The sequence below is a fragment of the Giraffa tippelskirchi genome, chromosome 7 (assembly GCF_054371585.1).
Source record: "Giraffa tippelskirchi isolate mGirTip1 chromosome 7, T2T-mGirTip1v1.2.pri, whole genome shotgun sequence".
In the NCBI taxonomy this organism is placed as follows: domain Eukaryota; kingdom Metazoa; phylum Chordata; class Mammalia; order Artiodactyla; family Giraffidae; genus Giraffa; species Giraffa tippelskirchi.
The window spans coordinates 160,756,114-160,782,482 of NC_137281.1; the positions used below are offsets into that span (position 1 = coordinate 160,756,114).

The 26,369-nt window shown below is 50.9% G+C and overlaps 1 protein-coding gene and 2 long non-coding RNA genes across 4 annotated transcripts in view; 2 read left to right on the forward strand and 1 right to left on the reverse strand.

Moving 5' to 3' along the window:
- NRDE2 (NRDE-2, necessary for RNA interference, domain containing) overlaps positions 1-26,369 on the reverse strand; it is a 45,864-nt gene that overhangs the window by 4,968 nt on the left and 14,527 nt on the right. For both annotated transcript variants that reach the window (XM_081510874.1, XM_081510875.1), the window contains exons 2-11: positions 25,548-25,659; positions 23,961-24,194; positions 20,177-20,326; positions 13,951-14,401; positions 12,095-12,500; positions 10,267-10,400; positions 8,602-8,722; positions 6,208-6,383; positions 2,926-3,312; positions 629-1,545 (exon numbers count right to left, since the gene is read on the reverse strand). In XM_081510874.1, the coding sequence (XP_081367000.1) occupies positions 629-1,545; positions 2,926-3,312; positions 6,208-6,383; positions 8,602-8,722; positions 10,267-10,400; positions 12,095-12,500; positions 13,951-14,401; positions 20,177-20,326; positions 23,961-24,194; positions 25,548-25,659 (3,088 nt within the window). The remainder of the gene's footprint in view (positions 1-628; positions 1,546-2,925; positions 3,313-6,207; positions 6,384-8,601; positions 8,723-10,266; positions 10,401-12,094; positions 12,501-13,950; positions 14,402-20,176; positions 20,327-23,960; positions 24,195-25,547; positions 25,660-26,369) is intronic.
- Positions 2,947-6,647, forward strand: LOC145513889 (uncharacterized). Its single transcript, XR_014059756.1, has 2 exons — positions 2,947-3,567; positions 3,925-6,647. It is a non-coding gene; the product is annotated as an uncharacterized LOC145513889 (long non-coding RNA).
- LOC145513888 (uncharacterized) lies at positions 14,633-16,026 on the forward strand. Its single transcript, XR_014059755.1, has 2 exons — positions 14,633-14,824; positions 14,910-16,026. It is a non-coding gene; the product is annotated as an uncharacterized LOC145513888 (long non-coding RNA).

A 26,369-nucleotide genomic window follows, 5' to 3' on the forward strand; every position in this document is an offset into this window, starting at 1 on the left:
ATGCCTCAGCTAACACGTGCCCGAGCCTACTGCTTAACCTTCAGACATGAAATACTGTTATCCACACAGAGACATTTAAAGCATGGCCCTGTTATCAGCAGTGGTAATAACAGCCTAAGTTATTTTGGACTCGCTTTGTGCTCAGCACTCTCTCTTCCCACCCTCTGAGGTAGCTCTTTAATTATTCCCATTTTACAGAAAGGGAGCCGACCAGAGCCACGCACTGCCCTGCCCAAGACCACACAGCTGCTGAGTGGAAGCGCCGGGCTTGGACTCCAGGCCCGAGTGCCCGCCCACACTTGCTCTAGGAGGTCTCAGGCGCCGTCAGCAAAGCCCAGGACGCCCGGGAGCCAGTCCTGGGGAGACACCCCGGCAGCCCTGACGAAGGGGCCGCTCTCTGCGCTCACTCCTTTTTCAACACACTTTCCGGCCGCTCCTTGGAGATCTTTTTCCTTTTTCAAGACGTTTCCCTGTAACCCAGAGCAGGCACCGCTCCCCGCCCACCCCGGCAGGCGGTCCAGGCCTGGGCCGCGTGCATTTCTGCCTTCCAGAGGCTGGTGGGCCGTGGGAACAAGGCAGGACCATGTGTAGAGGCTGCGGGCCCCCGACCGAGGCGCTCTGTAGTTACCTCTGCACAGTGTCCACCAGCCTCTTCCTCATTCTCTCCGCTTCAATAGCAAACAGCCATGGCTCCAAGGGTTTGGCGGACCTGGTGACCGCGTGGAAGAATCTTCTGGTCCTGCTGGCGCTGTGGGACTTGCTCTGAACCTGCACGTACGACCTCCAGAGAAGCTGGTTGCCCGGGTACAACCGTAAAGCCTCTGAGAGCGCCTCTCGCAGGGGAGCCAGCGGGTGGACGGCAACCCTGCCATGGAACCTGAGCAGGCTGGTGTGCATCAGGGTGACGGCCTCCAGGGCACTGCCCAGGCCCGGGGAGCCCGCGCCGCCCTCCAGGCCGGCACCCTCCGCGGAGACAGAGCCCCTGAGCCCCGCAAACACCTGCTCGTAGGCACGCGCGGCGGCGTCGACCCCCACGGTCAGGTACTGGAAGAGCATGAAGCACTTGGCCAGGCTGACCAGGCGGCTGAAGCGGTTGGGGGGGCCCGGGTCGGGGCCGCGGCACTCCCCCAGACAGTCCTGCAGCGCGTGTTCGTACGCCTTCCGAGCCTTCAAAACGTGCACGGCCGAGATGGGTCCCGCGTAGGGCCCGCAGGGGCCGCCCTGGGTCAGCCCGGTCAGCACGTGCACGGCGCGGGCCGGGGCGGGCGGCGACAGCTCCGCCTCCAGCGCGGCGTAGAGCAGGCCGAGCTCACAGAGCTCCCCATCCTCCAGGCCCCGGTTCCCCGCGGCGCCCAGGGCCGCGTCCAAGACCTTCCGGGCCTCCTCTGTGTTGCCGAGCAACCACTCCAGGTGCGCATACTGCTGCCAGAGGCAAAAGCTGTTGCGGTTGTCTGGCTCCTTGAGGAGATTCTTGGCTAGCTTTTTGCAGTTCTTTCCTTGTGACCTTAATCTCTTCTTGTTTTTAGTGTGCAGACACCAAATGACCTAAAGGTAAAAAGGAAAAGAATGCCTTCAAATGCTCCGTGAGGTTATAGACATCGCTTTGTACTGTTGAGTCCCCTGGTGGGTAAAGAATCTGCCTGCAATGTGGGAGGCCTGGGTTCCACCCCCGGGTCAGGAAGATCTCCTGGAGAAGGGAATGGCAACTCACTCCAGTGTTCTTGCCTGGAGAATCCCATGGATGGAGGAGCCTGGCGGGCTACAGGGCTACAGTCTATGGGGTCACAGAGAGTAGGACGCGACTGAGCGACTACACTTTCTTTCTTTGTACTGTCAGCTGCATGAAGCCACACGAGGCGTCTACACTGCCTGCCTCCGTCACATATCTGGTAAACACGGAGGCTCCCTGAGAAACAGATCAGGGTTCCAAGGCCACGGGAGCCCTGAAACGAACAAGTCCAGGTTTCCATCTGACACTCCTGTAAACAAGGCTTAGACACTCCAAACGTTCTTCTTCAAAGATAAGTGATCAACAAATGTTGTTGTTGTTTAGTTGCTAAGTTGTGTCCAACTCTTTTGGGACCCCATGGACTGTAGCCCACCAGGCTCTTCTGTCCATAGGATTTCCCCAGGCAAGAATACTGGAGTGGGTTGCCATTTCCTCCTCCAGGGGACTTTGCCTGACCCAAGGATCAAACCCGCGTCTCCTGCATTGGCAGGTAGATTCTTTACCGCTGAGCCACCAGGGAAGCCCCATCAGATTTTACCAGACACTATTTTAATAACACAGCCTGGTGTGTGCCATTTGCAATTAAAGGAACAGAACTTTGGATGTTAAAATTTAATTCTAGCTGCTGGCCAGCAGAGGGCAGAAGAGTCAATCCTAGACAAATTTCTAGCAGATAATAGAGACTAAAAAGCAGGTACGTGGCTTATTTTATCTATTTTAATAAGTTCTTAAATCCTCTAGCCCAGCTTAAGCTCAAGCGTGGTCCTTAACACTAACTGCTCACACAATCACGTGGTCCTTAACACTAACTGCTCACACAATCACGTGGTCCTTAACACTAACTGCTCACACAATCACGTGGTCCTTAACACTAACTGCTCACACAATCACATGGTCCTTAACACTAACTGCTCACACAATCACGTGGTCCTTAACACTAACTGCTTACACGATCACAGACATCTGGTAACAAAGAGTCAACACAACAGACAGGTCCGGTCACTGACGAGCTGGACTCAGTCTCCCGCCCCCCACTTCCCTGCAGCCCCTCAGAAGGGGTAGCCACACACGGGGTGCCCTCGGGTCCCTGGAGGAGGTGCTGTGGCCCAGCGCCCTGCAGAACGCTGAGAGCCCAGCCACCCCACCAACACATTAGGAGCCGAGGTCCCCACCCAGGGGCGGGGGCCCGGCGTTACCTTGGTGATCTCATACCGTAGCCAGGAGATGCAGAGCTGAGACCTCTCCCTGCCTGCAAATAGAGGCATCGCCAGGTGGAAGACGTTGCGGATAAACTCCTCGCCCTCCCGAGTGGGACCCTGGGGCCAGCGCCGGCCACCCAGAGGCTCCATGCGGCCCACACAGCCGACGCCGGAACAGGAAAGGTCGAGAAAAGTCAAGGGCTTTTCATCATAAAGTTCATTGTCGAAGATGCTGTTCTCGTCCATGGCCAGATAGAGGCAGGAGGCGGGAGGGCTGAAGCCAGAAGGCACCCCCAGGAACTGCAGGAAGGCCGCAATCAGCTGAAACTGGAGACCCGGGCTGGAAAGTCGGACCAGAGACTGCCCGAGATCGTCGAACAGCACCTGCCAGGAAGGCAAAGACCGAGTGACCGAATGCAGCGAACAAACAGGCCTTCACGAGTTTCCCACGGTTCGTTCTGAACTGTGTTTATTTATGGCTGTGCAGGGTCCTTGCTGCTGCGGGGGCTCCTCTCGAGCTGCGGTGCCGGGCTTCTCACTGCGGAGGCTTTTCTTGCTGCAGAGCCCGCGCCCCAGGGCGTCTGGGCTCTTCCCGGACCAGGGATGGAGCACGTGGATTCTTTACCACCGAGCAGCCAGGTAGCCCCTCACCACCCCCAGCAATTCTTTTTATATGGATATGCGCCAACATTACTCAAGTTTAAACACACAGGAGCTAGGTTTTCTGTAAGATGAGGCAAGCTGAGGGCGGGCAGGCGGTGCCGGGGGCAGCGTCTCACAGAACGCTTGGGCCCCCTCCTGGGGTGGGCAGGGGACACAGCGGGGACTTTCAAAGTCGCCTAATGGATTCACAGGAAATCCAGAATTGCATTCGCTTCTGAGAACACATGTCGTTGCTTTTGTAGTTAGTTGCATAAGTCATAGTTGGGAAAAATTTTTATTTCAAGACAGAAGAACATTACTATTTTGTGGTTTCTTTGTACCAAATTGCTTCAGGAAATGAAAAATATGCTCCAAAATATATAAACAGCAGCAAAGCAAAAAGGACACTGCGGGAGCAACGGGCCATGCTGGGAGCAATGATAAGGGCCTCATACTAACCGTGTTCACCGCTGACTTCACATAACAGCTCCAAACCGTGAGGCCCCGGGGCCTATGCTCCGCCTCCCAGCCTGCCTGCCTGCCTGGTCTCTGGCCCTCAGCAAAGAGGAAATCAAAACACGAGCACAACAAAACGGGTCTACCTGGGACTCGACCCATCAGAACCACCGATCAGTCAGAAAGCTTTTCTCCTCCAGGTTTTCACTAAAGCCAAGAAATCTGAGAAACTGCTCACAGCAGTGGCTCCAGGAACAAGCTTCCGGAAACCGTCAAATTGCTGAGCCTCGAGAACTAACTTCTGGAGGTCAGCCAGGAACTTGGTAAAACCCACCAACGCCAAAGACAAACCCCACCCGCCCTTCTGAAACCTTCAGCTCCGCCAGGGCGGGGACCTCGCACGCAGACTCGGCTCCCTGGGAAGCCGGGGCCTCCCCCCTGCCCAGAGAGCACCTGTCTCCTTCTCCCCGATCCCGGTTTCTTAACCGCAGTCTGGACACCCCATTCGCTGTCCTGGGACACCCCAGGTCCTCCAGGGCCTGCAGTCATGCCGATCCCTCTGCTCGAGCGCAAGCTCCCGGATCAAACAGATGCTCACTCAACATCCAGGACTATCTAGAGAGGCCTCGACCCGGGGCAACCTCTGTGCAGACGCTGGGGACGCAGGTGGCAACAGAAGTGCCCGCCCCCGAAGCCCGCGCTTTGTCAGAGCCCGGGAGCCTCGCTGCTGTGAAACCTCTCGGTCTGTGCCTGTGACTGTCACAGGCCGGGCACACCGTGGACCCAGACCCTAACTCGCACATGGGTTTTTTCACTAAACATGTCCCCCAGGACCACATGACCCATGGCTGGTTGAATCTGAGGCTATGGAACCTGGGATGCAAAGTGCTGACTACCAAGTTATACTCAGATTTTCAACTGCTGGGGGCTGATGACCCTAACCCCCTCATTGTTGAGGGTAGACTGTAGTTGGCATTTTGTCAAAGCGGCTCAATTCCAGGTATTGAAATAGAATTTCTTCCTTTATTTTAATGGAAAACTTCTTGGGTTCCAAAATCACTGCAGATGGTGACTGCAGCCATGAAATTAAAAGACGCTTGCTTCTTGGAAGAAAAGCTATGACCAACCTAGACAGTGTATTAAAAAGCAGAGACTTCACTTTCCTGACAAAGGTCCATATAATCAAAGCTATGGTTTTTCCAGCAGTCCACATCCACATGTATGGATGTGAGAGTTGGACCATAAAGAAGACTGAGCCCCAAAGAACTGATGCTTTTGAACTGTGGTGTTGGAGAAGACTCTTGAGAATCCCTTGGACTGCATGGAAATCAAACCAGTCAGTCCTAAAAGTAATCCACCCTGAGTATTCACTGGAAGGACTGATGTTGAAGCTCCAATACTTTGGCCACCTGATGTGAAGAGCCAACTCACTGGAAAAGACCCTGATGTGGGAAAGACTGAAGGTGGGAGGAGAAGGGGATGACTGAGGATGAGATGGTTGGATGGCATCACCAGCTCAATGGACGTGAGCTTGGACAAGCTCTGGGAGACAGTGGAGGACAGAGGAGCCTGGCGTGCTGCAGTCCATGGGGTCACAGAGAGTCGGACACGACTGAGCAACCGAACAACGACCACGGAATCATGCAGAGCTGCCAGCCATCCAGCAGGGCACCAGGCCGTGAGGGAGGCAGCCTGAGTGCCGGGCAAGTGCCAGCGGCTCAATAAATGCTGCGTCCTCGCCAGGAGGACGGGCCTGCACACCCACTGTCCCCACGGCCTGCACCTCCTGCCCCCATCTCCCGAGTCACACGCACACACGCATCTTCAAGGGTCACGACAGGGAAAAGTGCACACAGAGGAAGAATCTAGGACAGTGACTCCGTGGTTTCCAACCTTGAGCCCTCAAGGCTTCATGTGGAAAACTAACTGAATAACCTGGGAGACAGTCTCTGGAGGGCTGACCACCAGACCCAACCGCCTCCTCAGGCACAGGAACCAGCAGGGCGAGTGCCTCGAGGCTCCTCCATCACCAGCAGCCAGCGCAGCCCTGCCCGTTTTCCCGGGAGAGGACGTTTCTGAAGACGGGAGCAGGAGTGGGTCGGCCTCTCCCGAGCCAGGCGGGGGCTCAGACAGCCCAGCGGGACTGGGAGAGCGCAAAGGCCCGCGCAGGCGGGCGCTCACCTGTCTCTCCGGGTCCTCGCAGTCCTCCTCCGTCTGCTTCCTGGCCTTATCCGGGCGCCACGGCTGCCACTGCCTGCGGGCTCGGGACCGCTCGGCGGCCAGCCAGATCTGCCACCGCGGCAGAGTCTTGTCTCCAATCTCCTGCTCGTCATCCTCCAGCTCCTCCTCGTCATCATCTAGGCGAGAATAAAACTTCCAGCAACTGAACCAGCAGACAGCGCCACCCTCAACCCTTAATCCATCTGCTCAGGCCAGGGACCGGGTGGACACCTGGGGGGCTGAGATGAATGTAACCCTGGCCCGGCCTTCTGGGAGCTCAGTGGCATTTACGGACTCTCCCGTAATCAGTCAGGTTCCCAGAATAGGAAGGTGAGCCGATGAAATCAGATGATTTTTTATGCTATCACAGCAATTAAAAATGGGAATGACATATTTTAGAAGAGAACTGTCCAGGAGAACTTTCTGTGATGATGAGAATGTTCTAATCCTGTGTGATATGGTAGCCACATGTGACGTGCTGGGCACTTGAATCGTAGCCAGTAGAATAACTGAATTTCAAATTTTATTTCAACTAATTTAAATTAAAACAGCCATGTGTTGCTAGCAGCTACTGTACTGCACAACAGAGTTCCAGAATGCTAAAGACATTTAATGATACCACTGCTTTAGATTTTCTTAAGCCATCAGAATTTTTAGCCAGTGGCCCTATGATTATCATGCATATTCATTTTTTTTTTTAAAGAAAGAGGCAATTCAAGATATCCTATATTTTATTTTACTTTGTTTCCTAACCCTGAACATGCAGAAGAAAAAAGGAAAAAAGTCTAAGTCTTCTATTAAAGTTCAATATTTAAAAATAAGCAGAGTATGTAAAATGGTACGGCCACCCAGAAAACAGTCTGGCAGTTTCTTATGAAACTAAAATGCACTTACCATTAAGACCTAGAAATTGTATTCTTGGGTGCTGATCCCAGAAAAATGAAAACCTGCATTCACACAAAAACCTGTACACTAGTGCCCACAGCAGTTTTATTCATAAAAGCCCCAAACTGGCAATAACCCAAGTGTCCCACAGTAGGTGACTAGAGAAACTATGGTACAGCTATGCCACGGGCAGCACTAAGCAATAAATACGAACAAAACTGCTGATGTACGCAAGAATGTGGACGGATCTCATGGGGATTCTGCCAAATGAGAAAAAGCCAATCTTCAAAAGTTATAGAGAAAACCCCTGTTGGAGAGGGTGTGAGAAATCAGAGCCATGGTGCGCTGGCGGTGAGGGCGAATGGTGCAGCTGCTGTGAGGAAACGGTGTGAGGCTCCTCACAGACTCAGGCACAGAACCGCCACGCGAGCTGGCAGCTCCACCTCTGGGTGTATTTCCCAAAGGACTGAAAGCTGGGACTCAAGGCTCAAACAGGTATTTGCACATCCACGGTCCTAGCAGTGTATTCACAACTGCCGAAAGGTGAAGCGATGCGCCATGTATATGCGATACGCGCGTGCAGTGGACAATCATTCAGCCTTAAAAAGGGGAGAAATACTGGCACACGCCCCACGCTGTACACACCTTGAGGACACCACGCTAAGTGAGACAGACAGTCACAAAACACAAACGCTGGCTGACTGTGTGCGTGTGGTGCTCTTCAGGCGGTCGGATCCATGGAGACAGAAAGCCGGGCGGCAGCGGTCGGTGCAGGGGGGCCAAGAGGAGGAAGTGGGGAGTCAGTTGAATGGGTGTGGGGGCCGTTGGGGGAGACGGAAGAGCTGAGATGGATGGAGGTGATGATGGGTGACAAGTGTCTGAATTTAACTAATGTCACCGAACTGCACAGTTAAAAATTGTGTGTGTGTTTTACAACTAGGAATGCTGAAAAGAGTTACATTTGATTCCACTTATATAAACACGTGAGAGAACATGGCAGTGCAACGGAAATGCAGAGGGCCCTCGCGGTGGGGTGGGGGCAGACCGGGAGGGGGCCTCGAGGGAGGCAGGACCCTGCAGCGAGACGGGCGGGGGCTGCGTGTGGCCGCACACGGGATAAACTGCAGAGTGCGGAGCAGACACAGGCGGAAACGGCGAAATCTGAGCAGGCTCTGCCGAGTGTACCAGCAGCAACTCCCCCCCGGGGGCAGCAGGGTGAAGGGTGCACAGAACCTCCCTGGGTACTCTCTTCCCCAACTTCTTGGTGGGGGGGAAGGGGCTGCTTTAAGGTGTCTAAGGGGAAGAACGGCCTCCGCGCCCAGGTCATTCACTTCATGCATTTCTGACACTTTGGTGTCTGTGTAACGCTCCTGAGTTACTCATGAATAGCTTACACACATAAACAGGCCAGGAAGACGTGAAAAGCCCGCGAGGAAGAGGCAGCGGCCGCTCCCCTGAGAGGCGCCTCACCTGGGCTGACGGCCACCCAGCCGCCCCACTCCTGCTGGTGCATCCAGGCTCTCCAGCCTCGGGCGCCCTTCTCCCCGGCCCGGGGCTCGCCGCTGTCCCAGAAGGGCTCAAAGAACTCCACCTGTCGAGGTGTAACACATGGAGGTTAGCCCGCCACGTTCAGCTCTGTGCCAACAAGCCCCGAGTCCCTACCGTGTGTTGGGAAGATGTACTGAGGTTTGGTCATGCGCTCCAGAGTATTCGAAGCCTCCAGCGCATGGACTGGTCCTGGGCCAGGCTTTAGCACAGGGCGGTGCCCCGACCCTCGTCAGCAACGCCTCCCATCACAGAGACTGTCAGTCAAGGGGTGGGGATGAGGGCAGCTCTGACCCTGACCCCCGACCCACGCCCCAGGCTCTGCAGAGAAACTGAGTCACTTCTGCAGTACAGCATGTTCTTCAAACAGCAAAACATGTCTTAAAATAACTGTGTTACCTGGCTTGCTATACTAACAATCAGTTATGTCAATACTAACCAGTATTCCTGAAACAATTTTGTCCAGAAAACAAAGATTAAAAATAATGATGATAAAAATAGTTTTCGCAGGCAGTTCATGAAAGCTCCACAAGATGGAGACTATAGCCTGTCACGAAAGACCTTCGAAAGTCCACCACAAATTGAGGTACCCTGTCCATCTCCTACCAGACCCTCTTCGTCAAGCAAAAAACTGAGTTTTCTTAAGTGGAAAAAGGGAAAAGAAGGTTTTCTTATATCCCTCCCCTCCCCACCTCAAGTTAGGATCAGTGTTGACAAAGCACCAACATGTAATTTCACTGCAACTTTAGCCAAGGTTTTAGGTGGAGGAAAGGTTAACGAGGGGAGACTCATGAGACCCAGGTTGGAATCAGGCAGGAGAGGACCCGCGGTTTAAAAGCTGCTATATGGACTTCCCTGGTGGCTCACTGGTAAAGAATCCGCCTGCCAACGCAGGGGACACGGTTCAATCCCCGGTCCAAGAAGATCCCACATGACTCGGAGAGACAACTAAGCCCCTGCACAACAGCTACTGAGTCTGCGCCCCAGAGCCCGGGGGGTCACACCCCAGAGCCCGGGGGTCACGACTCCCGAGTGTGCGCCCCAGAGCCCGGGGGGTCACGACTCCCGAGTCTGCGCCCCAGAGCCCGGGGGTCACGCCCCAGAGCCCGAGTGGTCATGACTCCCAAGTCTGAGCCCCAGAGCCCGGGGGTTCTAAGTACTGAAGCTGAAACACTCTAGAGCCCCTGCTCTGCAACAAGAGAAACCACTGCGAAGAGAAGCCCAAGCACCACAAGCAGAGAACAGCCTGCGCAGATACAAAGACCTAGCCAAATAAATAAATAAAATTATGAAAAAAATTAAAACAGCATGATAACTGCTTCCCTGGAGGTGGGTGGTAACTAGCATTTAAACAGGGGCTGAAAGTAAGAAAAAAAAAGACATCAGTGAGTCTTTATAGCTGGGGAGGTGGAGGGATCGTCTTTCCGCTCTGCACACCTCACTGCTTTTGTGATGGAATTTTCCTTGGACTGACAGCATATTTCTGAGAGACAACCCTCAACTGATGTAAGAAGGATATAAATATTTTGAAAATACTACCACCAACTCCTATTACTCACACCCCTCCCCAGAAGACGGCAGGACACGCACCTGGCCTTTGGTGGGCAGGCCCTTCACACTGTCGGGCTTGAAGAACGTGAAGTCGACCATGGCCTGGAACAGAGAGACGGCCTTCTCGGAGTGACCAGCCTGCCGCAGGAAGTGGCACTGCTGGAGGAAGAGGGCTGAAGGCGGGAGAACAAAGGGGGCAAGCCCTGGTGAGCACCTGGGAAGGGAGAGAACAGCTCCCACAGACGTGCAGTTCAGCACCCAGGACGTCTACTCCCTGAAACCAGTGACTGCCACAGCTTCAAATCGGTGAGACACACAGCTCCTGATTTTAAAGGACCCAAATAACAGTACTGCAATCATAGTATATTTATTCTCATTTTTAAAGGAAATGGCCACAAACAGTAACAATAAAACAACACCAGAGGATGGTCTGAATATTGGTTATCAAGTACTCAGAGCTCACTGCTGCTGCTGCTAAGTCCCTTCAGTCGTGTCCGACTCTGTGCGACCCCATAGACGGCAGCCCACCAGGCTCCGCCGTCCTGGGATTCTCCAGGCAAGAACACTGGAGTGGGTTGCCATTTCCTTCTCCAATGCATGAAAGTGAAAAGTGAAAATGAAGTCGCTCAGTTGTGTCCAACTCTTAGCAACCCCATGGACTGCAGCCCACCAGGCTCCTCCGTCCATGGGATTTTCCAGGCAGGAGTACTGGAGTGGGGTGCCATTGCCTTCTCCATCAGAGCTCACTATTATGCGAAAAATTCTCGGAAAAGGATGGCGCAGTAGATTTTTTTTTTTAATCAGGGAGCCAAGCTCTGTACTCAGTTGATCACTAGATGGCATTATTCACCAGCAATTTTCATCATAGACTCAGTCCTGCTGTAAACAAATCTGGGTTCCATGTTTGAAATTTTCAGTTCATTTAAACTGAGGTACAGTTCTCTTTACAAGATACCATTAAGCTGTGTGAGCATATCAACACATAATATCAAACATGAGCCCCTTTAAGGCAGTGATGTAAATGCTTATTATTTCTACAGCAATGTATTTCTTCTGTCTTTAGAAATTAGTAGCAATATTCAATAGCAGGGGTTTGATTAAAGAAACACCTGCTACTGAGCCAGACCCTGAGCTAGGCTCACCATATACCATCTCAGCTGACAGGCAGAGCCCTCCTGTGAAGCAGGTACTGGACTGCTGTTGCTGGGGGAGAAACTACAGTTCAAACAGGTTAAGGAACCTACCCAAGGTCACACAGGAGCCTGGGAAGGGCAAACCCAGCAACTTAAGGAACCTACCCAAGGTCACACCAGAAGCTGTGAAGAGCAAGCCCAGCATTCAGGTCAGGAGTGATACACTCCAGTATAACAGGCCATGTCTGGATCTCATTACTGGACAAAATGTGTAACATAGTCTAGTCTCCTTCGGGACCTACTGAAAATGTTGACAGTATAATGATGCCAATAACCTGTATCTATCAGTGATTTCCAGCCAGCCAGGGCACCCTGCAAGCGTGACCGCCTAACCCCCACAACGGGGTGAGATGTGGGCATCTCAACAGATAAGGCCCCCAACAGCCAAAGCAGTTAAGAGACTGCATTTACCTGAATAACAAGTGGAAAAGTTGAACTTCCAGTCTGGCGATATTTTCCGGACTGTACTGGCTTAATGCCTCCTGCTACCCAGAAGGTGGGGGGTGGGGGGGGCCCATCATCAAAAGGAGTCATAATGTCATAATACCCTTTTTTAAGCATCAGTTTTATCGACTTAGACTTTCCTAAAATAAATCAAAGATAAACTATTTTCAACGAAGCCAAAAGAAAGAACCGCCCCCTCGCTTAACGGGACTGGGTCGTTGTCTCCTTACCAAACATGGCCTCCTCGGTTCCCGGCAGCTCGGGGTGGGAGACGATGCTGCCGTCCCTCACGGCGGACAGGGTGCTCAAGCACTTCCCATAAAGACTCTGAATTTTTGATACGGAGAAGGTGCTGAACTGGCTCTGGCAAAATAGCAGGTATTTCTGCCAGAGGGCTGTGTTGTTGGGATGCAGGAAGATCAGCTTCTGCCACTCCTTGACCAGAGCGGCGGGCTCCCAGAACTCGGCGCAGAGCCTCAGCTTGGCGAGCTTCAGGTCCACGCTGCTGGGGTTGCTCTCGATGGCCCGCTCCAGGATGGCCAGCTTCTTCTCCAGGACCAGCCGCAGGGACCGCTTCTGCGTCTCCGGCTCTCCTTCCTCCACGACGTAGAGGCCCGGACTTCTCATAACCTCGTCCTCGACAACAAAAACACCAACTCACATGGGCAGGCGGAACCAGGGACCCTTGGGGTGTCCCCTGCTTGTGGAGTGACTTACAAGGCCCACAAGGTGTCTCACGCCACACAATGAACTGTTCTTCGGGTTGGTAGCTCTGGTCTTGTGTTTGGGATTGGGAGTTTAGTCGGTAAGCCATGTCCAACTCCCTGAGACCCCATGGACTGTAGCCCGTGAAGTGCCCCTGTCCATGGGATTCTCTAGGCTAAAGTACTGAAGTGGGTTGCCATTTCCTCCTCCAGGGGATCTTCCCGACCCAGGGATCGAATCCCCATCTCTTACATCTCCTGCACTGGCAGGCGGGTTCTTTACCACTGGCGCCACCTGGGAAGCCCTATCCACTCTCTATCTCTTGAGAGTCCCTTGGACTGCAAGGAGATCCAACCAGTCCATCCTAAAGGAAATCACTCCTGAATATTCATTGGAAGGACTGATGTTGAAGCTGAAACTCCAATACCTTGGCCACCTGATGCGAAGAACTGACTCATTGGAAAAGACCCTGATGCTGGGAAAGATTGAAGGTGGGAGGAGAAGGGGATGACAGAGGATGAGATGGTTGGATGGCATCATCGACTCAGTGGACATGGGTTTGGGTAAACTCCAGGAGTTGGTGATGGACAGGGAGGCCTGGTGTGCTGCAGTCCATGGGGTTGCAAAGAGTTGGACACGACTGAGTGACTGAACTGACCTGAACTGATTTACTTATTTATTTATTTACCTGGCTGTGCCAGGTCTCAGATGCAGCTTGCGGGATCTAGTTCCCTGGCCAGGGATTGAACCCGAGCCCTCTGCATGTGGAGCATGGAGACTTAGCCATTGGACCACCTGGAGAGTCCCTGTCATTTTAAACTTAGATTTCTGTATCAATAACTAGCAAGCAGTGTCTTGAAAACGTTTTCTGAATAGCCGATTTTACCAATAACACGAATGTGGGACAAGTGTGATAATTACATAAGTGGTTCCAAAAATAAGTGGGACAAAGGCAGATCCACGTATTTCAGAGAGGGAGCTGGGAGCTCTGACCACATCACTCCATAGACCACCCTGCGCCTCCGCACGTTCTCCCGGCGCTTCGGGAACGCCTTCCCGCTGCGTGGCGCGCGCCTACCCCCATTCTGCTCACGGCTCACCATCTCTTGGAGGCCATTTCTTACTCCCGAGTGGCGAGTCAGCCCCTCCTTCCATCCCCAGCTTCTACGTCCTAGCATGTCCTGCCCCGACTGCAGTTACCCCTCACACGTCAGTCTTCTTCACTGGGCTTTGAGCAAACTCAGGGCAAGGACTGTAATCTAATCTTTAGAGGCCTGGCACCGGGTTCCTCGCAGGAGCTCAAAATTCACTGCAGAAGAAATCAGCGCCCAACACTCGGGCCGTCATTCCCAGGTAGGAGAACTGGGACAGCGACGCTTACCTGAAAGGCAACAAAGGCCATCCACAGCTCCGTGTCCCGAGGGTTCTCCCGAACCTTCCTGTTAAACTCCTCCACCCTGGCCTTCAGGAGCGCGCTCTCCCTGTCGCGCTGTGAGTCTGGTGGCCTGGACTCCTGCTCCGAAGGACCCTGTCCCTGTAACCACTGCGTAGTGGCCTGATCGTAGATGCCCAGAGGGTTCAGCCAGCTGGTAGCAGGGGGAATCGCATCGTCCGCGCCCTTCACCGGGATAAAGGAGAGCGGCTCCAGCGACGGAGGCGCGGGCTGACTGCTGACGGCGGCTCCTTCCACGCGCATTAATCCCACGCTCTTCTTCGTAAAATAGCGCTCGATGTGCTTGTGTGAGCGCTTCTTTTCTGTGGAAGTCCCCTCCCAAGATACACACTGCTTCTTAGGGTTGAGGCCGAGGCAGGAGTCTCCTTTCCTCTTGTATCTTACGTTTGAAAAAGAAAATGGGTTACCGGGAGAATGCACACACTGGCTCCAGGGACTGAAGACCCAGCAGACACGCTATCGCTCGGCCAGTTAAGTTCACGTATTCAAACCCACCTTCCCTTCAAATTGTTTCTATCCAGAGAAGCGCGAGGACTTTCCCTCTACTGTGACATTTCGTTTACGTCTCCCGAGTTACACATCATGCCTGTCTCCCAGATCTTAGTACCTTACACCCCCCTAAGCTCTGCACAGCGCTGTCATCGCGTCCTCTTAGGCCGCACAGCCGCTTGCGACAGGCAAGTGGGAACCATCGTCTCCTCCTTGACGTCCTTCTTAAATAAGGACGCAGAGGCCTCGGGTGAGCCCAGGTCATCCGTCGCCTGGACCAGTCCCTTTCCCTCCGTGCCGTCTACTTCAGAAGGTAACAGAGAGCTCTAAGGTTCTTTTTTAATCCTGAGACAAAGTGTGTCAAATAAAATTACATGTGGCTATTTTCTCCTCTACAGGAAAAGAGGCTGGGTTCTAAAATGCTTTTATGGATCGTGTAGGCGTCCCCGGAGCTACAAACACATGACTACTGAGTATCTGCACAAAAGCAAAGGAAAACTGTGCCCTTTTCCGTGTGTGCTACACAAACAACTCAATTAAAAAACATCGGCAAAAGCTCTGAGCAGAAACGTCAGGAAGGACACGACTGGCCGATGAGCACATAAACAAGCGGTCAGCGTCGTGAGTCACCAAGGAAAGGCCAATGAAAACCACGGTGCGGCAAAGCAGACCCCAGAACAGCCGAAACGAAAAGGCCTGACGCCGCCAAGGCCGGCGAGTGACGTGTGGGGCGACCGGGACGCAGGCGCTGCTGGCGGGAACGTAAACCGGCAGTCACTTTGGGAAAAGGTCTGGCAGTTAAAAAAAACCTAAACATAGGCCTTACCCCAGGACCCAGCAATTCTCCTCCTAGGTATTTACGCAAGAAAAGGAAACCACAGCCCTACACACAGAGCTGTACACAAACGTTCTCGGCACCCTTCTTCCTAACAGCCAAACCCTGGAGAAAGCCCAGGGGCCCATCTACAGAAGAACGGGTAAACGGACGGTGGTGTGGCCACGGACGGGGCACTCCCGCCAGGAAGAAGGAACCAACCACCGATGCCACAGCCGGGTGAAACGAAAACGCGACAGCGAGTGAACGGAGTCAGACACGGAGGAGTACAGACGACACGATTCCATTTACACGAAATTCTAAACCAGACAAAAACGATCGCTGATGGAACAAACTCAGGACAGTGACCTTCTCGGGGAGGTGGGGTGTGGACAGAGTGGACCGGAGCCTGAGGAAACTTTGCGGGAGGCTGAGCGGCGGGCGGACGAGTGCCGTGCGCTGTGTTTCCAGCCGCTGCCCTCCGCTCGCATCCCTGCTGAGCTCCGCTCCGGCCAGACCAGCAGCGGCAGGACAGCAGACCCTCACGGGAGCGCCGACGCCACCGGGCCCGCCGACCCCACCGGGCCCGCGTCAGCCCGAAACCACTCCCCTCACCACACCTCTGTCCGGGGAAACTGGTCTCTGGTGCCAAAAAGATTGGGGACCGCTGCCCTAAGAAACAAGTGTTAAGTTAAAAACGAGCTTTGTTCTCCTTAATTACTATCTTCACTAAAGTCAACAGTGTTTTAGATATTCAGCTAATCTCTTACAAAACGTCTGCTGAGTTTTCTGACTTTAAAACTGTATTTTGTAAAGGTGATTTTAACAGCTTCCTTTTGTAGCAAACTAGATGAAGATGATACAGGAGAAAAGAGAATGCAACTATTAAGTATCAACACTCAGATAATGTACATATGTATTATGTACATTCATTTACATATCCGGTTTTTAAATAGCTGATATATAGCTTCAGGTTTTTCTCCCTACTTTTAAGCATTTCTTCATACCGTTAGTTTTAGAAAACAATCATTTTTATTGACTTCAAACTGGCTCACTGGAAGTGTCCCATAAATTATTTAACCATTTTCCTATTGTTGGACATTTAGGTTCTACCTAATTTATCACTTATCACAAACTCTTCATTACTGGACCGGACCTAGGATGTAATTTAATGCAATGGTTCTCCCAAATAAAGGCACTTTTCCTATAAAATCCTTATCAAATAATCAGCTAGTCTTCACTTGAATAATTCCAGAGGTAGGAACACCCATTTTGTTTGGAGGTTCAGTGAATGATATCAAATGTATCTATTATAAAATCAGATATAGGCACTTAGGGGCTTCCCAGATGGTGCTAGTGGTAAAGAATCCACCTGCCAATGAGGAGAGGCAAGAGACGTGGGTTCGATCCCTAGGTCAAGAAGGTTCCCTGGAGGAGGGCATGGCAACCCACTCCAGTACTCTTGCCTGGAAAATTCCATGGACAGAGGAGCCTGGTAAGTTACAGTCCATGGGGCTGCACCAGAGTCAGACACGACTAGCGACTGAGCACGCGCGTTAGGCATTTAGTCACCAGAAGAAAAAGAGAGAGAGATGAAACGAGAAAACGAAAGAGGGCAAGGGCTGGGGAAGAGAACATGTTTAACTCAAGTGCCCAACTCTGTCCTGAGTCCACTCAGCGGGTCTGGGTCCCGGAGTGAGCTGGGCTGGGCAACATAAACCTGCCTTTCCTTTGGCGAATTCAAATCACACAGGCCTTCTGAGAGTCTTGACTGCCTTGGTCCAAATTCCAGCTTCTTCGTTTACTAAGCTGGGTGACCATAATCAAGTTTTAAAAAGCAAACAAACTGTGCCTCAGTTTCCTCATCTGTAAACAGGGACTGTAACAGTAACTTATGTTGCAGAATTGCTAGAATGATCAAAAAAGTTTATATATGTAAAGGGCTAACCCGTACAGTAAGGACTAGATGAGTTTAAATTATCATTATTATTTCATACAACTTGGCTCCTAAACAAGAGCCAACTATTTCAGCTGGTGGATAGCCAAAGAAACAATAAACTCTTCCAAAAATGGCAAAAAAAAAAAAAAAAAAATAGCTGAACTTCACTGACAGTGTATCAGTCCTAGGGAACTTTCCGAAGGTAACCTGACCCGTTTACCACAGCGCTCCCACACGCTGCACGCCATTGCTGGGATGCTCATACTCTTAGATCTGCTTTTATGCTGCGCCAAACTTCCACTCGCCGGTCCTGGTGCCGCTTCCCAAGCTACACAGGACACTGCCAGCCCACCCTCCCAAGTGCAGCGAAGCCTACAAGACGATGACCATGTCCCTGACACAGGCTGGACCCACCAGCCCTCACCTGGTCCTCACGTGATGGCGTTAGCCAAGTGTCTGCTCACTGTCTTGTCAATGCTCATGGTTTGTCAGGATCTCTCTTAACAAGTGTGCAAATTCAGGACCTGACACCATATTCCCACCGTCCTGACCAGCTCAGCATGCCACGGGACCACCACCTCCCCAGACTGGGATATTAACAGTTGTATAGCTATTAATCTGGGCAAGACTTACCTGACTTGAGTTTTAGCAAATTACTAGGAAATCTCACCAATGCCCTACACCCTTTGGAGTAGTCTCTTTGCAGTTTAGATGAATAAAGTGTCTCTAATAACTTCTTCCTCAGCTCTGGGCCATTCACCAGCAGAGGTTCAAGAGCCACTCTCTGTTAATATTGCTGCCTTTTAATCTAGTACTAGATAGTAAGCCTTCATCTTTGCACACCAATTTCTAATTCCATATCAAACATTTCTGATATCTGAGTGTGAGGCACAGTAGGAATTACAATTTGCAGTTTACAAATGAAGACACAGGGGCTCAGAAAGGTTAAGTCAGTGGTCCCCTTTTTGGCACCAGGGACCAGTCTCCTGGAAGACTTTTTTTCCATCAGTGGGAGGGATGGCTCCGCACTGAGGAGCAAGAGATGAAGCTGTGCTCACTCGCCCCCCACCTCCGGCTGTGTGGTGGGGTTCCCAACAGGGTACCAGTCATCGACCCGGGGGCTGGGGACCCTGGGTTACGTGACTTGCCTGCGATTATGGTACCAGTCAATGGCAAAGTCAGAAGGAGACCCAGCATCTTCTGTTTCCCAACCTAGAAAACGTCCTACCACTGAACCTGTCTCTTCTTTGGGGATGGCGGAAGAGCATCAGAGAAGTGTGGGTGTAAACCCCAACTCTCTAACCTCCTGGCTGGGTGACCTTCCGACGGTACTTCATCCCTGAGATTCCTCTCCCTGGCTGGGTAAGATCACAGCGCCCTCCTCGGGAGCGGCTGTGAGTCGGCAGGCTGACTCCAGCAGGAGAAAAGCACAAGCAGGCACTGCCCGCTCCATGCCTGCCGGCGTGTGCAGGGTCCGCCCGCTCCATGCCCGCCGGCGTGTGCAGGGTCTGCCCCACATCTGCGGCATCAGAGACCACGGAGCACTTCAGGGAGCATTAACACCACTCCAAAATACACAGAGACACTGTCAATATGAGCGTCATTAACCCCCTGCCATGAGGTTTCAGCTGACAGTACGCAGAGACAAACATGCACCAAAAAATAACTGATTCAGCTCATCATGAAGGGAATTATAACTGGAGTTGCTTATGTGGTGAGCTACAATGTCACGCTGAGTGACACCCTAATTAAAAGGTGGAGGGGCACCGAAGGGATGGGAGTGAAAATTTACTTTAAAAGGTAATCAGCCCCTGAAGAATGATCACCAACTTCAAGGCCTCCTCTTGGCCGTATATTCCATGATTCTCTACCTTCAGTTTTCATTACCTACTAGCTGTTTTGGAGCAAGAGACTGTGTATTAGTGTTCACTATGTCCTACAAAGTACTTACTAAGTATCTGAAGAGTTTATTGAGGATTCAACTATTTTTGATTGACAGATTAGAGGAGAAGAGCATCCCTTTTTTACAAGAACTCCTTTTTACTGGAGTACAGTTGCTTTACCACGCTGTGTTAGTTTCTGTTGCCCAAAGTGAACCAGCTACCCCTGTACACACGCCTCGTCCTTTTCTGATCTCCCCCCCTGCAGGTCGCCAGAGCGCGCTGCGGAGGGTTCTCTGCCCTGGACACAGGCTCTCAGCAGCTGTCTGCTTTAGGCTCCCTACGGCCAGTGTTTACGCGTCAGTCCAGCCTCCCGGTCCCTCCCCCACACACCCCGTCCCCGTGGTGTCTCTAAATCTGTCTCTCTGTTTCTGCTTTGCAAATAAGATCATCTATACTATTTTTTCTTGATTCCACATATATGCATTAATATACGATAGAGAAAAACGCTTAAACTCATTACTGAAGCAAATACTATCACCTGTTTTTATGGTTATCTGGTGACATATGCTGGAAACATTATGAAAAAGTTATCATTTAATGTCATTTTTTTAAAATGGCATGCGTGGGGTGGGGTTTGGATAAATAAAAGGCTTTTGTAACTTTTAAGAAAGGCATACAGATTAAACCAAATGGTTTATGGATAGTCACAATCAGTTCAAGTATTTTTAGACTCATTCAATCTACAAATATTCATTGAACGCCTACCGTGCCACACACTATGCCAAGCGCCATGGCTGAGTAAGATTAACCCAACCTGGATCCTGATCTCCAGGTTTAAACTTTTATTTTACAGTATGAGATTACTCACCTTCTCCTGTGTATGCCTAAACAACTGAGCAATGGATAAAGCTCAACAGAGTCGATGGTGGGGTCGGGGGGACACAGAGACGGAGACGGTGCTGAGAGCTCGGAGGAGAGAGCAGCCCCCTCCCCCCAGCGACGACCGGAGAAACACTTGGTGACACGCACCTGGCAATGTCTCCTCGGTAGAGAGACTTATACTCCCAGTTGGCAGGGTCCGGCTTCTTATCCGTCCGGAAGGTTTCTCCCGTCAGAGCCTGGATGTCCTCAAGCCAGACACAGCGACTTCCGCTATCAGCGGCGCCATCATTTCCTTGCCTGTGGGACAGAGGAGGGTGAAGAAGAAAAAGGCAGAGGCGCTTAGAAACCCCCCAGTTACATATTTCACGTCTCAGAGACATGAAGGTGAGACACGTCAGAGCCCACGTGGCCTCGCGCGCACCTCCATGCAGACAATGTGCACGCACCCTAAAGACGGGGCTGGGGCTCCTGCTCCGGAGGATGGGCTAAAGCACAAAGCGAAGACTGTCAACTTATCCCAAAAATAAATGGGAGAGGTATAGGTGTCTTTAAGAAATAACAATAATAATTCATTTAAATGATTATAACTTGACTTTCAAACGTATTTACACACAAGGTTTTTTCTTGAAAGGAAGGAAGAAAGAAAGAAAGGAAGACATGAAGGAGGGAAAATAAGGCTGCCCTGACTTTGCCTGATTTATCTGAAAGTGCTCAGATAATTTATTTCAACTCAAAACTTAACAACAGAACAAAGCCACGGTTCTGGAGGCTTCAGTCTCCAGTGTCGCTTAGACGTGGTCTCAGTCTCCTTACAGTCTGGGCTCTGTGCAGGGTGTTCTGCCTGTACGCACGGACCCTGACCTAAAGGGCAGAGGGTCCACTGGAAGACAAGACCCTTATTTATCGCTTTGAACCAACTTGTGATGTGGCAGACTTTCAGCTCAGACACAAAAAGAACTGGTTCCCTAGGAGTCAAATAAGAGGAGGGGAAAGGTTCTTCTGGCATCTAACACCTTTCTTCCTCTAAAGAAAACCATTCATAATGCTGCTGACACAAGAGGCTGCCAGCGGGGTCACGACAGCCATCAAGCGTTGCTCCATCCTTGCCTGTTGGCTCTGCCCAGATAGAGATCAAGATTCTCCAGGCTTCTAAACCATTCCTGGCTGGGAATGCAAGGGTATGGTATTCCAGGGATGCAAAGTAGCTACTCAATAACTATTTGCAGGATGATGCATCTCGGGTTAAAACACATGGTGAGTTTTAACTCACGCCCCTCCAGAACAACTGTGGAGGGTTTTCTGATGACAAAACCGAAAGCAGCAGCAAAGGGGATAGAAAGAGATCGATGCATTCGGGAAAGAGATGGAAAGCCAGCTGGGGGTGGGAAGGGCGGCTGCAGACCATGCTCAGGGAGCAGCAAGCCCTTCACGCCTCCCCTACTGGGTCCCACAGGCAGGAAGCAGGATGCGGTCTGGGCTGTGTACACGGAAGGAAGTGCCACCACCTGGAGGTGAAGAAGAGCTCACCCTAGGAAACAGAGATCATCAGAAGCTGTGGGGAGGCTGTCCCTGATCACCCTGAAATCATAGTCCCACACAGGACACAGGCCCCCCAACCACCCCAAGCAGCTTTCCTGACATCACGGGAAGACACTCATGACTCACTAACATCTTAGCCCCTTGTCTACATGGAAACAAGCACTGCTTCCTGGTCGCCTTCCCAGGAAGAGGCTGCACCAGCGAGTAAGGAAGAAAGAGACAAGAGCAGCCCACTCTGAACCCACTCCAGTGTTCTTGCCTGGAGAATCCCAGGGACGGCGGAGCCTGGTGGGCTGCCGTCTATGGGGTCGCACAGAGTCGGACACGACTGAAGCGACTTAGCAGCAGCAGCAGCAGCAGCAGCTCACTCTGACCTTCACGGGGAAGCTCTACAAAATACCAAGGCTTAAAATCGCTGTCTGGATCATATAGCTGCCAAGATGCTGTAAAGATCACTTCTGATGTGGTTAAGCACAGACTGAAAATAACTATCTTTCAAATTTCTTATGGTTGCTTCTGTACCATTTCAGGAAATCCTTTAAAACTTATTTTCCTTGGTCATGTAAAGAAAAAAAAGACAAACAGTTAAAGATGAGTCTTTGGAACACACAGCCACTAATGTATTTTGCTTTGAAGATGCACTAAAAAGCAAGAACATCAGTGATACATTCATTCACTCACTCACTCACACTAACAGAAATGTACTGGAGTCTTTCCTGCGCATCGGGCCCTGCGCCAGCTGCCGGGGGACCCGACGGCAAGCCAGGCGGGAGTGGTTTCTGTCCACATGATGCTGTGGTGGTTTAGTTGCTCAGTCATGTCCGACTCTCTGTGACCCCATGGACTACAGCCCTCCAGGCTCCTCTGTCCATGGGATTCTCCAGGCAAGAATCCTGGAGTGGGTTGCCGTTCCTTCCTCCAAGGGATCTTCCCAACCAGGGACCAAACCTGCTCCTCCTGCATTGCAGGCAGATTCTTGACCACTGAGCCCCCAGGGAAGCCCTCCTGCCCCCAGAAATCCAGCCCAATTTGGAACCTTGTGGCTGGACTCCTTTATTTCTTCCTCCTCTAGGGCTACAGGTGCAGCACCTGGGACACAGAGTGGGCTACAATAAATGTGGACCCTCTGAGCCCCAGAGGCCTGCGGCCTTCTTCCACGCGGGTCTGACGACAGAGGACCCTGGGAGGCACGCTGTTTGCGTCCCTGACGGAAACCACAGGCCAGATTCCGGACTCGCTCCAACCAGAGCTCTCACTGACATCGTGGGGACTTTAAGCACACAGCAGGAACAGATAATCCCTGAAGAGCTGCAAAAGCCTTACCAGCACCAAATGTTTTTAAGTGTGCCATGGGGAGGACTTAAACTTTTCTCTCATCTAGACCACACGAACAAAGACAAGAAAAAACAAGGCAGATGAGGAATAATCCAAGTCGTTTCACCACAAACCACCTGCCTCTCGTGTGGGGAAAGTGTCCCTCATGCAGGGGGACATTAGACTAAGCAGAGAGGAAAAGCTGTCACGGGGCCGACCTGCAGCGTGCCTCGCACCCGGTGCTCAGGGGAGACGGCAGGCAGGAAGGCAGGGAAGAGAAAGGCCCCAAGGGGAGGGAGTGCTGCGGTCAGGAGCCACTCACACCTTCAACACAGCGGTTCTAGACAAAGGCGAGAGAAGGACAAAAGCAATGATTCTTTTCAGGGCTCTACCAGCCTTAACCGGACAGAGAGAGAGTGGGTCTGGTACACACCCAGGGTTTTCGTTTTTCACACTCCTTTCCATGGCGGTCCGTCTCAGGATATTGAACAGTTCCCTGTGCGGTGCAGCAGGGCCTCACTGCCTGTCCACCCCACACACGACAGCTTCCATCTGCTGACCCTCCCCTCCTCACCCGTCCCTGCCTTCACCACCCGCTTCGCACCCACGTCTGTTCTCTGTGTCTGCAGACGGGAGTTTTGATGTGAGTGACTGAAAGATTTATCAAGAAAGAGAAAGCTAAGATAAGTTTCTTACTCTTTATAAAAGTGTAAAACTAAATAGTCAACTGGCCCATATGCCCACTGTGAGGCCTGTTTGTCATCTTTTAAAAATCCTGTAGGCTTTTTGTCTGAATCAGATTTTGATACAATCATTGCTTAGCCCAGATAACATTTCTCAAATAAAATCACGGCCCTATTTTTTTAATGAAAGTTTTCTTTTTCCTTTTTTCTTCTTTTCTTTCGCTGACCTAGTGACACAGCTCTTTCTGGTTTTTTCCCCAGCTTTACTGAGATATGTATTCACTCATTTTGATTGAGCGGCTAACGCACCATTCAAATGTCTCACTTGCAGCAACAATGAAGGGAGAAAAATTCAAGAGTTAAAAACCACAGACATTTGAGAACAGAAAACCTACTTCGATTTCTCTGATTCCTTTTTACTGTCCCTGATGCTTCTGGAAGGTTTGTCCTTTTCAGAATCAGTGTCTGACTCGGACCCCCCACGCCCCGACTGCCCGCGCGTTCTCTTGGTTCTCTCGTGGTGCTGACGCTTCCTTTTCTTCTTTTTCTCTTTCTTCTTTTTTCTGCTTGTTTCTTTGGGCTTTCTGTTAGCATCACTTTCATCTGAAGGCTCTGATTTCAGAGGACTCCTGTTTGGGAAGGTCAACATTAGAATTATTTTCAAAAGAGAATTAGGGAAATAATATGCAAATAAGTATGCAAGTAAACAAACATGCAAAAAGCAATTCTCTATAAACATCCACACAGGCTTACTATTTGCTCATACATTATACAGTACCTTCCTGGCTTATACTTACCTGGGAGATTTAAAAGTTGGCTTATAAATTTATCTTCAAGATTTAAGAGTCGGACCTAAAAATAACATTGGCTGAAGAGATTCTAATCTTTATAGCTTCTAAACCTATATTTTCATAGCTATATATTCTTAATCTACCAGTTATCAAATACAGTATTTTAAAAATCTATAAAAGGTTTATTTTCAGTCCTATATATTATGCCAGGATGTCCTTAATGCCAAAAAGAAAAAAAAAAGGGTTCAATGCTGGTCCTTGTTTTTGAAAGTAAGAATGAGCTCTTTCTCATTACTCCCCCCCAGTATGAACTAGTCTCAGTTTCTAAAGGCTTCCCACCCTTTTAGGGTGCATCATATTAATGAGACCATTTGGTCTATATTTGTGAGAGAGCTCATTTCTCAATCCAGTGATCTATAACAAAATTCTTTCAAAAGCTGGGCAGAGATGTGTCCACTTTGCTTTCCCTAAAGTTTTCATGAGATTTTTATCCTATGTTATTACAAAACCTCCTCCTATTTTTGCATGCAACTTCTATCTTTATGCAACTAAAGAAATATCTGAATTATAATATTCTAAAGGTTACTAATGAGGTTAATAAAGTTACTTAAGAATCACAATGATGCCATTTCCCTCGTGGCCTAATTATTGGCAGTAACTGTGTCATGTACTTGCCACTGCAATGCAAAGGGGGAAAAAAAAGGGTGATCTGTAAAGAGTGAGGTTAGGGAAACCAGTCACAGATCACCTCGTTACATTCGATAAAAGAAAGAACTTTTCCTTAACTCTTTCATCACAAGGTTTTCTAAGAGTCACTACTCAAGCTAAGCTATGGATGGTACGCTGACAAAGACTAAAAATCCGCGTATCAAAAAACTACCGTGGGCTTCCCTGGTGGCTCAACGGTGAAGAATCTGCCCGCCAATGCAGGAGACATGGGTTTGATCGCTGGTCTGTCAGCGAAGATCCCACTGCCATGGAGCAGCTAAGCCTGCGCGCCACAAGCCCCGAGCCCACGGACCCGCAGCCGCTGCCCCACAGCCCTCGAAGTCACTGCCGCGAGCAGCCGGCACCGTCAACGAGACGGGCTCCCACCCTCCGCAACTGGAGAAACCCGCACAGTGAGGAGGACCCAGCACGGCCACAAGTAACACAGGGACAAACACAGTCATTAAAACAAGCAGAACCCACCTTGTCAGTGGTGACCCTTCAGAAGGAGCGGCGGTGGTGGCCTCTTCAGCTTGTTGGCTCAGAGATGTTATGGTTCCAACACAGAAGCTCGGGTTGCGAAGCCAGTCCAGTTCTGCACACGGGCAAACGGGGGAAAAGATGAGTGAAACCAGCTCAACGGGCTTTCCCACGCTGGGAATCTACCTTACCATCCTAATTCACAACCAGCGTCAGCCAAACATTCTGAACAGTCCACAGAAGCTGAAGGGAATCCATGAAATTCTTATTTCACAGGGCATGGGGCTCTAACGCACTCTGAAATATTTAAGACTGAAATCCTCTTGCGGTATCAGGCTGCGGCTTAAGCAAAAGCCACATAACAAGAGTGGCCTAAAATGCAATGAGACTATGTGTTCCATCCACACGCTAATAAACCTCCCGAAGCATTAGGTTTTCCTGATCCAAATTTGATTTAGACAATTCTGAAAAGTTAAAAAAAGGCCATGCATAAAACCTACCATACTTAACTATTACAGAAGATTCAGGTACTTTTATTTTTTAAAAAATTACAATGTTCTATCTTAGTATAGGTAACTTTGATCTGTTATACACTAACGTTGGACTTCCCAGGTGGCTCAGTGGTAAAGAATCCGCCTGCCAAGGCAGGAGACGTGGGTTCAATCTCTGGGTTGGGAATATTCCCTGGAGCAGGAAATGGTAGCCCACTCCCGTATTCTTGCCTGCGATATCCCTTGGACAGAGGAGCCTTGCAGGCCACAGTCCGTGGGGTCACAAAAGAGTTGGACACAACTCAGCAACTAAACAACAACAGTCTTAGTAGAG